The 11,855-nt window shown below is 56.8% G+C and overlaps 1 protein-coding gene across 2 annotated transcripts in view; it reads right to left on the bottom strand.

Annotated features, from left to right (window-relative positions):
- Positions 1-6,661: 6,661 nt before the first annotated feature.
- CTNNBIP1 (catenin beta interacting protein 1) overlaps positions 6,662-11,855 on the bottom strand; it is a 50,219-nt gene continuing 45,025 nt past the window's right edge. For both annotated transcript variants that reach the window (XM_064589956.1, XM_045898744.3), the window contains one exon: positions 6,662-9,106. In XM_064589956.1, coding sequence (XP_064446026.1) covers positions 9,048-9,106 — 59 coding nt within the window. In that variant the 3' untranslated portion in view covers positions 6,662-9,047. The remainder of the gene's footprint in view (positions 9,107-11,855) is intronic.

Here is an 11,855-nt window from a genome sequence, read left to right as displayed (position 1 = left end):
CAGCAGGTCCTGACCCGCTCAGTGGTGCAGCTGGGCCCGGTTAACTCTCTGGGAGTCTGGAGAAGCCTGGGGGTCATCCAGATGGCTCAGGGCTCACCCGCCTCTGGAGCAAGCTGCGTCAGCTGGGAGGATCTGTGAGAGCCACGAAGAAGGAAGGTTCCAGATAGAAACCTTGAGGGACCAGAGTCCAGGCTGCCCCTCCCAGGGAATGGCTTGTCTGTCGCCTAGGCAGCTCCGGATGGGGTGTGGGGGGTGATTCAGCCGGAGGAAAGTCCACAGACCACCTTTTCCTGGGATGCTGGCCCATCACGCCCAGACAGATTCCCAAGGAGCAAGCCAGCGGGAGCAGTGGGCTGACACGGGTGGGCGGGCTGGGGTTGCGGAGGGAGCGGCCCCCGGAGGCCAGAGAGGCCCAGGAGGCCGCCTGGAGCACTGCGGCGGGTGGGGGCGTGTGGGGGGACAGCCAAGGGGGAGGCTGGCCCCACTGGGGACCTGTCCCGCTGTCCCCTCCGCCAGGCCCCTTCTCCGCTCACAGCCGAGCCCCCCAGCACGCCTGGGGCCGGGATGTGCTGCCCGGGCTCCCCAGGGTGGTCGGTGTTTTTCTTTCACACGAACACAGGGACACAGGAGGATGTGCAGCCTACGGTAAACAAAGAGCTATTTTTACCGCCTCATTGTTTCCTCGCGCCCTGTCCGAGCTCCCAGGCCAAGGGCCACCTCAGTCCCCCGTCCTCACAGCAACCCCCCCCACCCCCCCACTCCCCCCACCCCCCACCCCGGCTCCGGGGCCTGCCTGACCACCACAGGCTCTGCCCTGCCAGGCGTCCGCATCGCAGCCACCAGCTCTCCCTCGGGGGCAGCCTCGGGCCCAGTCTGCAGAGGGGCGCCTGCCCCGTGATCGCGGTGGGCCTCGCAGCCTGTCTTCCCCCCAACACATGGCCCTTTCCCCCCACGGCCCGTTCAGAAGAAACCCCTGGAGCAGCCCAGCCCCTGCCTCGGGGGAGGTTGAAATTGGGGCCCCCCCCGCCCTGCAGCCCCCAGGGTTTGAGCTGCTGGGTCCTGGAGACAAAAAGGAGGAGCCTGGCCTTCAGTCAGTCTTGTGGTCGTGAAATCCTCCCCAGCCGGCACACCCCCCATTGCCTGCCGGGGTGTGTGTCGGGGGGCGGCGGGGGGACAGGCCACTGCGGCTTCTCACACGCTGACTCCCGGCAGCACCCGAGAGCTCCTGCCATTACTACTCCCATGTTCCAGATTGGGAAGCAGGCTTGACAATGTTCAGTGATGCGTCCCCACCCAACAGCTTGTAACTAGGGGCGCCTGGGTGGCTCCGGCAGTTAAGCGTCCGACTCTCGGTCTCAGCTCGGGTCTTGATCTCAAGGTCGTGAGAGGGAGCCTGGAGTCGGGCTCCACGCGGGAGAGAAACCTTGAGGTTTGTGAGGGGGAAGGGCATTCATTGGGACAGTCCCTCGAGGGGGTCCCCCAGATGGACCTTGTCGAAAAAAAAGAAAAAAAGCCTGTAACTGTCAGAGGCTGAATCGGATCCCAGGTGTGTGCAGCTGAGCCCAGAGCCCAGGAGGGCCTCCCCTGACAGCAGGCGCCGCCTGAGGCCTAGAGGGGCTTCATCCCACTCCTTGGGGTTCAATGTGGGAGGGGTAACGTTAGGCCCTGGGGGCTGAGATCTGTGACCTGGGAGGGCCCGAAGGAGGGCAGCCAGGGCGGGCTGCTGGGGGCTCAGGGCTCAGGGCTCAGCGGCCCCCCTGTCCTCCTCCGCCTGTCTGCTCGGAAGCAGAGCCGGCTGCCGTGGGAAGGAGCCGCTGGCTGTGATGAGGTTTTTTTTAACCACTTGATCATGATCAAGGATTTAATTTTATCCCCTTCTCTGGCTGGCTCTGATTCTATTTGGAGTTTAAGCACGAGCTAGTGAGCAGGAGGGCCCTGGAAGACAGGACTCCTGCCCCCAGGCTGGGCAAGGCCCCTCCTTGCCTGCCCAGATAAGACAAGGTCCATCTGGGGGACCCCCTCAGCCCCGCAGGTTCGCGCGAAGGCCGACGGACTGCACACATTAACGCCCTTCCCCCTCACAAAGCTGCTTAGCAGACGGAGCGGTCTGGGGTGGGTAGGGGAGCAAAAGGGAGCTCTTCTCTCAGCCGCTATCAAGGGATCATCTCAGCTCTCTCTTACTCATCAAAAAAGTGTTTAACGGGGGCGCCTGGGTGACTCGGTCGGTTAATCGTCGAACTCTTGATTTCAGCTCAGGTCATGATCTCAGGGTCGTGGGATCAGGCCCTGTGCTCAGCGGGGAGCCTGCTTGGGATCCTCTCTCTCCTTCTCCCTCAGCCCTTTCCCCTGCTCGCCCTCGAACACTCTCTCTCTCTGTCTCACATAAATAAATCAATCTTTTAAAGATTTTTTTTTAATTCATTTGAGAGAGAATGAGATAGAGAGAGCATGAGAGGGGGGAGGGTCAGAGGGAGAAGCAGGCTCCCCGCCGAGCAGGGAGCCCGATGCGGGACTCGATCCCGGGACTCCAGGATCATGACCTGAGCCGAAGGCAGTCGCTCAACCAACTGAGCCACCCAGGCGCCCTAAATAAATCAATCTTAAAAAAAAAAAAAAAAAAAAGGCAGCATTCAACAAGTACCTGACTGGACCTGCGGCCACATTCCTCCCCTCCAGGAGCTGCACACAGGCCTTGCTCTGAATGACTTCAAAGTAGAGAGGATGGGGGGAGGGGAGGGAGAGACACCATCACGTGACTTAACGACGCCCATATGTGCCGACCACCCACTGTGGGCAGGTCTCTGCTAAACTGGTCATTTGCATTATATCATAATTCTCAGCAACAGCCTTATGGGATAGATGCTCTCGTTCCCATTTTTCCAGTGGGTTGGATAATTTGCCCCAAGTCACGCAGCTGCCTAGGGGCAGGGCCAGTTCTCAGTCCCACCAGCCGGCCTCCAGAGGTCTCGCTGTCTCCCCAGCCCTCACCTGCGTGGACATAAAGATTTATACTGTGGGACTAAACAGTATAAACCAGGTCAAGAGACAACTGTGTTTATCTAGGGCTTTATTGGATTCAAAGCACTTTTTTGTGTAGAATCTGTCAAAGGTACAATGGACTTTATTATTATTCCCATTGTACAGATGAGAAAATTAAGGCCAAGACCTGCCCAAGAGTACAGAGGTCACAGCAGGGAGGCAGGGCTCCTAGCCTAGCCTGCAGCCCCCCAATTCTGAGCTCTTTCACTGACTCACGTGGGGACAGGTGTGCTTTGAGGCTGGACTGTCAGTTCTGGCCAGGGCTGTGAACAGAAAGAGGCAGGGAGAATGGAAGAGGAAACTATTCTAGAAAGACCAGCTTAGCCTGGAGAACTGCTGGGTCCCCACGTGAGGCATCAGAGTGGGTTTAAGGTGAAGAGCAGGAGTTTCGATGGCCGGCTCCCGGCAGCTGCTGGGGCACCGTGAGGGGGTGGGGGGCCAGCTTCACACCCAGGCTGGAAAGGCAGAGGCTTCACCCCAGAGGTAAGGGCTGGCCTGAGGAGCCAGCACCCGACAAATATTTAACAACCTATGATAGCTGGACACAGCGGGACTTAGAGAACAAGGGCAAACCCCAGTTTGGTCCTGGGGTCACAGAGAGGGCACTGGGCAACCAGGGGATTTAGGGCTTACTCTCCCCCACCCCCACCCCCATCAAAGTAGTGGCTACAAGCATGGAGTCTGGGCTCTGACAACCTGGGTCCAAGTTCTGACTGTAGCATGATGATCGTTAGCAAACTATGTAACCCCCCACTCCCTCACCTGTAAAATGGGGATAATACCATACATACCTCACCCACGACTGAAGATGGCGTATACACAGCGCATGCGCCTGCACATAGGTGGCACCCAACACACATCCCTGGTGCTATTAAGACGGGGACAAGGGGGTGCCTGGGTGGCTCAGAGGGTTAAGCATCTGCCTTCGGCTCAGGTCATGATCCCAGGGTCCTGGGATCGAGTCCCACATCGGGCTCCCTGCTCAGCGGGGAGCCTGCTTCTCCCTCTGCCTCTCTCTCTCTCTGTCTCTGTCTCTTATGAATAAATAAATAAAATCTTAAAAAAAAAAAAAAAAGACGGGGACAAGGTAGTTACCTGCATAAAAGATGTTTGTGAAAACCCACCTCCTTCAAGGGCCAAGGCCAAAGGCCAAGGAGGTGGAAACTCTCAGGGGTCTTAGGTCTGAAGTCACCTCCCGGGGCTGTGTATGTGGGGCGGGGCCCCCACAGGTGTGCAAACAGGGAGGCCACCTGTTGCACACTCTGCTCCTTCCCTGGGGACTCAGGAAGAGGCCCCGGGCAGGGTGTGGCTCGGCTCCTGTCAGCAGCTCCCCTGGCCTGCTTGCCCAGCAGGACTGGCAGGTCCCTCTGGGAAACCATCCGTGAGGGAGCAGTTCCAAGGTCAAGGAGGAAAGTGAAGGCAAAGCACTGGCTGATATTCAACAAGCATTTCACCACCCTTATTCTTTGAGGAGGCCTTTCCTTAAATTAGGACTAGCAGCCATGGTCACCCCCAAGCCCCCTCCCCCTCAAATCTCCTAAATGCCCAGTTATTGCTCAAGAAATGTCAGTTCCTTCATTGGACAGAGAAGCGTTTTCTAAACATGGCCTCAGGTCAGTCTGGGACTATTTCATCTTCTGGGAAAGGGGTGGGTGCCATGGGCAACAGGCAAATTGAGAGAGTGCCCCGGGCAGGCGGGGCAGGTGGGTAGTGGTGGGGTCCCCGGGCCCCCCCACCCCGAGCTCCCGGCCCTGGAAGCTCATTCCTGCCCCCACCACCGAACCAGGTGCCATGGAGGGATTGGTTTCCCTGCTACAAAGGGTCCCGTTCAAAGGGTGGAGCAGCCTGGATTCTCCCAGCTGCTAGGCACCTGCAGGGACCGGCAAAGCAGCCCTTCATTCTCAACCACCCTCCCCCAGGGCTGGGAAACACCAACAAAAGGCAGGGTGCCCTGCCCCCCTTCTCAGCCCATCCCTGACCTCCCCCAGACTCAGCCTGGCCCCCAGCTGGCCTCAGGCCTCAGCAGTCCCAGGGCCACCTGTTGTTGTCAATCCTGGCTGCATGCACCTGTACCTAGGAAGATGAACCCAGAAGGTTGCCTGCTGTGCGGGCTGAGGGACCCTCAAAGACTCAGTGCTGCCCCCAGTATTTTTCCTTGGCCTGCTGAGGGGTCCCAAGTCCTCTTTCTTGGTGGCCTAATTCCCATTAGTTAGAGAACCCTCCCCGCCCCCCACCGCAGGATGCCTGCCTCCCTCCCTCCGGGCTCCAGTTCCAGGCTCGCTGCTGGGAGCTGGGCAGTGGGCACCAGAGCCAGCCAGCCCCTCCCTCTGCTCCGCGGCTCAGCTCAGAAGAGCAGATTGGCTGCGAGGTTAACTCCCCGACAGTGCAACTCAGAACACAAATAATTTACCTAATGTGAGCCCTTGATGCGTCTCTGTGATGTTTGGCTGACATAACTATCTTTTTTTGTTTCTTAAGAACCATAAAGTCCTTCCTGGAAAGGGAAGTTACAGAGAAAGGCAGGCCAACTCAATGTAAAGATGAATGTAAGTTACCTGAAGGTCAAATGGGCTGTTTTGTGAGGTAGTGAGTGCCCCATCCTAGAGCGGATTCAAGCAAAGTCTTTTTTAGAGCTATTTCAGAGGTGACGCACACATCTGGCCACTGCGTGGGCTGCTAGGCAACCTCCAACATCTCTCCCAACACTAAGAGTGAATGACGTCGATTGTGCCATCCGTCCTCGTATTCTATGAACCCCACAGTGCTTAGCACCCAGTGAAACTCTTTGAAAAGGAAATAGAAGCAGTGAGTCCATGTAAGCAGCAAAAAAAAAAAAAAAAAAAAAAAGACCTAAAATGGGATGATGAAGGGTAGAAATGAAAGATTCTAGAAAATGCTTCCAAAGCAAAAATTCCTAAAGGAGAAATGATTTCAGCTTCTAAACTTGAATATACAGCTGAACACCAATAAATCTCCCACTTCTGGGATGATGGAAGGACCGGATATTTTATTTGGACTTTTGTTACGAGCAGCCCAAGACCACGGCCATCACACGGGATGCTGGGTGTCTGGGTGGAAGGAAGCATCTCTCAGGGTGCTCGTGTCCGCTCAGGAGCATGAAGGGGCGAGGTCACCTCTGAAGACTACTGACCTCAGTCCCGTCTAGGATGATATTTGGAACCTCCAGGTCAAAAAGGGGGCTCAGCCTTCTATGGACCTGTCAGCTGCACGAGGTAAATCTCGGAATCCTTCCAAAGCCCAAGCTCCACTCCAGGTCGCAGACAATTAAACCAGCAAATGTGGTGGGGTTTTTTTTTTTTTTAAAGATTTTATTTATTTATTAGAGAGAGAGCACATGAGAGGGGGAGGGTCAGAGGAAGAAGCAGACTCCCTGCCGAGCAGGGAGCCCGATGCGGGACTCGATCCCGAGACTCCAGGATCATGACCTGAGCCGAAGGCAGTCGCTTAACCAACTGAGCCACCCAGGCGCCCCAAATGTGGTGTTTTTGACCCTCCTTGTGGTGCCTCCTTGAGGAGAGAGGGCCCCGCGGCAGAGCCCATGAGACACGGGGAATCAGTGAGTGCACCCAACTCTGAGGGAGATAACTCAGCTCACGCACCAAGCTATTAAAAATCTTTATTGTTAATTTTTTTTCTCCAACAGATATATTTTTAGTCGAAATATGGAGCCACAGCAACACCTTCACCTCTCCCGTTCAGACGACAAGACAGATCGGGGTCATTGCTGTTACAACAGGGACACCCGTGACCTTGACAAGGGCAGGCTGGGGCAGAGAACACACCATTGGCCAGGACACGGACCCTTTGTGGGAGCTACAGGTACAAAGAGAGGGCAAATGGCAACACGGCATTGGCACCTGGTGACAGATGTCATAACCTGGGGGGAGGGGGCTGGGAAAAAGCTCATTTTTCCCCAGGGGCTCAACTGGAGCTGCAGGACTCGGGACTGGGAGCGTGTGTGTGTGAGGACACACACGCACCACCTCTCCGGGAAGAAGATGCTCTCAGGCCCCTGCTGGAGCCCCACGGTCCTCGTTCCTGGGGGATCAACAGTCTTTGCAGGGTAACCTAACCGGGTCAGCTAAGCAGGGCCCGTGTGTGGAGGAGGTCAGGGCCATCTACGCTGTGATACACAAGTCCTTCTGGGGCAAAGGCCCAGACGATGCTCAGAGCACAGCATGAACCGCCCACATGGTCCCAGGGCAGCTCCTGTGATCCATGAAGCCCCAGCCCTGAGAAGGGGGAAATTTGGCTCCGAGAGTCTTCCCCTGGCTCTGGATACCTGGGGCAAAAAGAGGGCCTCAGCCATTTACTATCTCAGGAGGAGCGTGGAGGCTCCCCATCCCTGAGGCCTACATCTTTCTCCACCTCCCCACCCCCCGGGTTCCACTCTGGTGAGAGACACAGGGAGAAGGGCAGGGGGAGGACTACCCCCAAGGGAAGGGGGAGGATAGGTGGGAGAGATCCGGGGTTCTTTCAGCCCTTCACATACGGCTGCTCGGCAATGTGTTTCCAGGGACCTGAGTTGAGGGCCAGCCTGGTGGGACCTGCTCAGCGAAGGCCCAGCCAGCTGTCTCAGATGGCACTTCATAAATAATGACTCCGTCCATTCCAGGCTGACATGGAGAGAGACCCTTCTGAAGGCGGTGCAGTGAGGGGCGCAGGCCTGGGATCCGAGAACTCCGAGTGCTGGCCAGGGCCTACTGCCCAGCGGCAGGCACCTTGGGAGCCTGGCTGGCGGAGGTCGGGGCTGGGGGTTTAGAGCCAAAGGCCTCCCGGGCCTTGTGAGCCAAGCTTTGTGAGGGTTCCGGGCTCCTAGGCAGGGAGTTCTGCTCCACTGTGGGGTCTCACAGCCAGGAGCAGCTCCTGCCCATTGCAGGAGGAGCCCCAGATGAGGCCTCAGGAAGTAGATCTGGAGGGAAGAGCTGAAAAGACAGAGCCGCCCAGTGCAGTGCTCCTGTGCTTGGCATGGGCAGGCTGGAGAGGCCCAGCAATTCCATCCTCCACCCCCCCACCCCACCCCCAGGGAGCTGGCTGGTTGCCAACGCATGGAAGTGATGCACATAAATCCTGCCTAATGGTCACCTCTAAGCTGCGGTCTGCGAGTTCTGGACGGCACAAACCTCTCTGGGGGCTCCGCTTTCCAGCTGTAGACCCTGCATGAGGTCTTGGGGGTCCCCCCGCTGGGGAAGCCAGGTGTGGTCATTAAAGCAAATGCACTCTCCAGGTGGGTCCCCGTCTGGAGAGGGACTGCGCGCGGCAGAGTGGGGGGAAAGCCCATGGCAATGGGAGTCCTGGACGAGCCAATGAGAACCCAAACACACGTATCAAAAACCAATCAAATGCAAACACAAACAAAACATGGGAAAGCAGCAACAAGCTCTTTGTGTAATAAATATTGCAAAGCGCACTTGGTTTCTTTCTTTCTTTTCTTTTTTTCTTTTCAAGTCAAATATAACAACCAATGTCCCGAACCCTGTTTTCAGCATTCAAAAGAGAGAAGCTGTTGCTATCAGCAGAACACCTGCAGCCAATCAAAGAAAAAAACCCGTTTCCCACTAGCCGGCCAATCAAAATCCTCTTCCAGTTTAAGCAGCCAATCGGGCCTCTTCACATTCCTAAAAAGTGACCTAAATAAAGCACCAGATCTCGGAGAGCCTCCTGGGAAGCCATATACCGAGGCGCAAATTAAAAAAAAAAAAAAAAAAAAGTCAGAAATAAAAATAAAAGGTTTCTGTTGGTCAAGATTTAAAAATAAAAGGGTTTCTTTCTGCAGCCAATCATGAGTCCGTCCCCTTAAGCCAATTGTAACTGCACCACCGGTGGCTCCCTCGAGGCCAGCCCTGCTGAGTGACGGTGGAGTGGGGCGGGGTGGGGGTGTAGGGGCGGGGGAATCGGGAAGGTGATCTGCTGCCACTCAGCTGGCCGAGGTCCTCACAGATCTCTTGGCCCTTGCCAGCTTCCAGGGTGTTCCAAGGGGTTCACCACTACTGCCTCCGGTCCTCCGTCTCCGACCTGGAAAACGCCATCACCACATCCTCGGCACCTGCAGACCAGGGGGAAAGAACCGTTGGACGGGACAACGCAAGGCGGCTGGGGCCCCTTGCAGCGTTGGTCCGCCTAGGGCGCTCCTCCCCAGTACCCGGTGCTTCCAAGGCAGCCCACCTCCTCTCTAGGCCTTCTTGACAGCCTGGCCAGGGGACATGCCAGCAACCCTGCGGTAGGGTGGCAGGGGGGCCGTAGGGGTGAGGTTCGGAGGCTTGCTTAAGGCTATGGCATTGCAGGCCTGCATGACAAGAACCCAGGGCTGCTGTCCTAGCGCAGGGCTCTGCTCACATCCCTTGCTCCAAGGTCACCAAAGCCAGGGGCGCTGGGAACCTCCGTCTTTCTTCTCAAGGCTCATGTCTTGATCCCTTTGGAGGTTCTTGCTCATTAGGGCTTTTTTTTTTTAAAGATTTTATTTATTTGACAGAGAGACACAGTGAGAGAGGGAACACAAGCAGGGGGAGTGGGAGAGGGAGAAGCAGGCTTCCCGCCGAGCAGGGAGCCCGATGCGGGGCTCGATCCCAGGACCCTGAGATCATGACCTGAGCTGAAGGCAGACGCTTAACGACTGAGCCACCCAGGTGCCTCTCATCAGGACTTCTAATAGCCATCCCTCTTTGCCCAAATCCAGCACCTGCTCAAAGGAGCACAGCCGGGCCCATTTCCAGCATGCAGTCGGCCTGCCTCCTACAGAGATAGATAATGGCCAGAATCTTTATTATTGTTATTTTTAATCATGGATTTGAGATTCTGGTCCAGGCGCTCATGAAATCACTTCCTTTGTCTTGTTTTCCATAAGACAGGCTCTGACATGCAGCCAGAAAAGGCAAGAGGGAGGAGGGAAAGAGCTCAAAATACTGACCTGTCGCAGCCACCCAAAGCAGCTCAGCCACCCAAGGCTGCTCGGGCAGGAAGAGGCTGCAGGGCAAGGTGAGCTGACCAGCAGGTCCCGCCCCCGTCCTGGGCCCTGGCCCTCCCTGGGGCCTACTGTTTTCTCCCCTTTTTCTTTCTTTCCATAGTATTTGTTTTTTAAGAATTTTTTATTTTCATTTTTAAGTCATCTCTACCCCCAATGTGGGGCTCAAACTCACAACCCTGAGATCAAGAGTCGCACGCTCTACCGACTGAGCCAGCCAGGCGCCCCTCTCCCTTTTCTAACGGATGGTTCTTCACCACGCCCTGAACAAGAATCAGCGGCCAGGGCCTTTGGGACATACTTCTCTTCCAGACCACTGGAGGGATCTTCCCCAGGAGGGGAGGATGGGAAGGGCCGACAGAGGAAAGGCCACAGAAGAGGGGGCCAGTGTGCGTGGTGCATGGCGGAGTTTCAGGCACGGTGTTGGCCGGCATCCTCCACACCACAGAGGAGCTCCCCCTCCCCCTTCCTAACCGTCCCACCACACACCAAGGGCTGGCAGAGGCACCCAGCTGTGGGTGCTGCAGGAGGAGGGCTCACCCACAAGGACGCAACATCACAGAGATGGGCCTTCACTCTGGCCACCAGCGCACCAAGGTCCTGCCAAGGGAACCAGCCCCCCACTGGCACCCCAATCTGCCTTGAGGGGGTTCTGCTGTTACCAGCACAACTTCCATTCCTGAAAAGGGGAATAAGCATCTAGCAAGAAGCTCCAATTATCTGCTTCTTGGGATGGGGGCTCCTTTGCTTGGGAAGTCCTACAAATCCTTGCCCTTGTCTTCTTGGGAACATTCTGTTCTCGCCTCGGTCCTAGGACCATGAAATATCACTGCAGGCAGAATTTTCCTAGCAACCACAGAATCCAAGATGACATCATTGCCTGCAGAGCAGCTGAGCTGGTTACCTACCAGACGCTGGCTCTTCCCAGGCCCGCGCCGCCTGCCCAGCTCGCTATTCCAGAGGGGCCGGCGGGGGCTGGGGAAGGGGAGTGGTCAGCCACGAGCGGTGGCAGCCCACCTGCTTCTTTCCTTGCCTGCCTCGTGGGCTCTCTCGCAGGGACCTGAGGCCTCTCTACTGAGCTGCAGGCACAGAAATAGCGTTGGCTACCCGAGGAGGGAATGGTGAGTCTGCAGAGGGAACAGACCAGGGGCTAGGACTCCCGACACCGCGGCCTGCCCGCCATGTGTGCCGGGGTGACGTTCTGAGCTGGGGAAGGAAGTGACCTCCTCAAAGTCACACAGGGTAGCAAGACACCTGAAACAAGATTTGCCAGAGTCCCACTGGTGCCACGGTGCCGGCTGGTCTCCCGGCCCCGGCTGGGGTGGGGAAATCGGCAGCTTCCATTTTTAGAGCCTCCCACTCTGCTGCTGGAGCCGGGTGCGGAAAGGGCCCACAGAGCTGCTGCCCATCCTGTGCCCTGTTCCGTTCCCAAAGGACTTGCTGTTTTTCCCAGGCCTCACCAAGAGGGGACAGGCCCTGCAAGAGCATTGTCTGACCTGTCCTTATCATCGGCTAGCCTGCACTCGTCATTCCACAAGGGCCTGACCGGGAACGTGCAGGCCTCTAGGCAAGGATGTTGCTTTTCTCTCTCCTCTTCTCCATGAAATTTGGGCCAGCAGCCTAACAGGGAGGGTGCGCTGCTCAGTTAGCTGTTGTAAATTGAGCTCTTAGAGCTTTAGAGCTGGGGGCTTCAGGTTGATCCCCACGGTCCCTCCTGCTCCCTTAAAGTCCAGTATGTGGCAGATCCCTTGGGTGCTCTTCCTGCTGGCAATCACAAAGCTCAGAACAGGAAGGCCCAGCCCATGCCTCCAGGCTGTCGGCTAGTTTCCTATAC

Source organism: Mirounga angustirostris, unplaced genomic scaffold, assembly GCF_029215605.1.
Source record: "Mirounga angustirostris isolate CCGP_5_RB_7025 unplaced genomic scaffold, mMirAng1.0.hap1 SCAF_4, whole genome shotgun sequence".
NCBI lineage: Eukaryota > Metazoa > Chordata > Mammalia > Carnivora > Phocidae > Mirounga > Mirounga angustirostris.
Note: the sequence above shows the minus strand (reverse complement) of the source record. Positions and strands in the feature narration are given on the sequence as shown.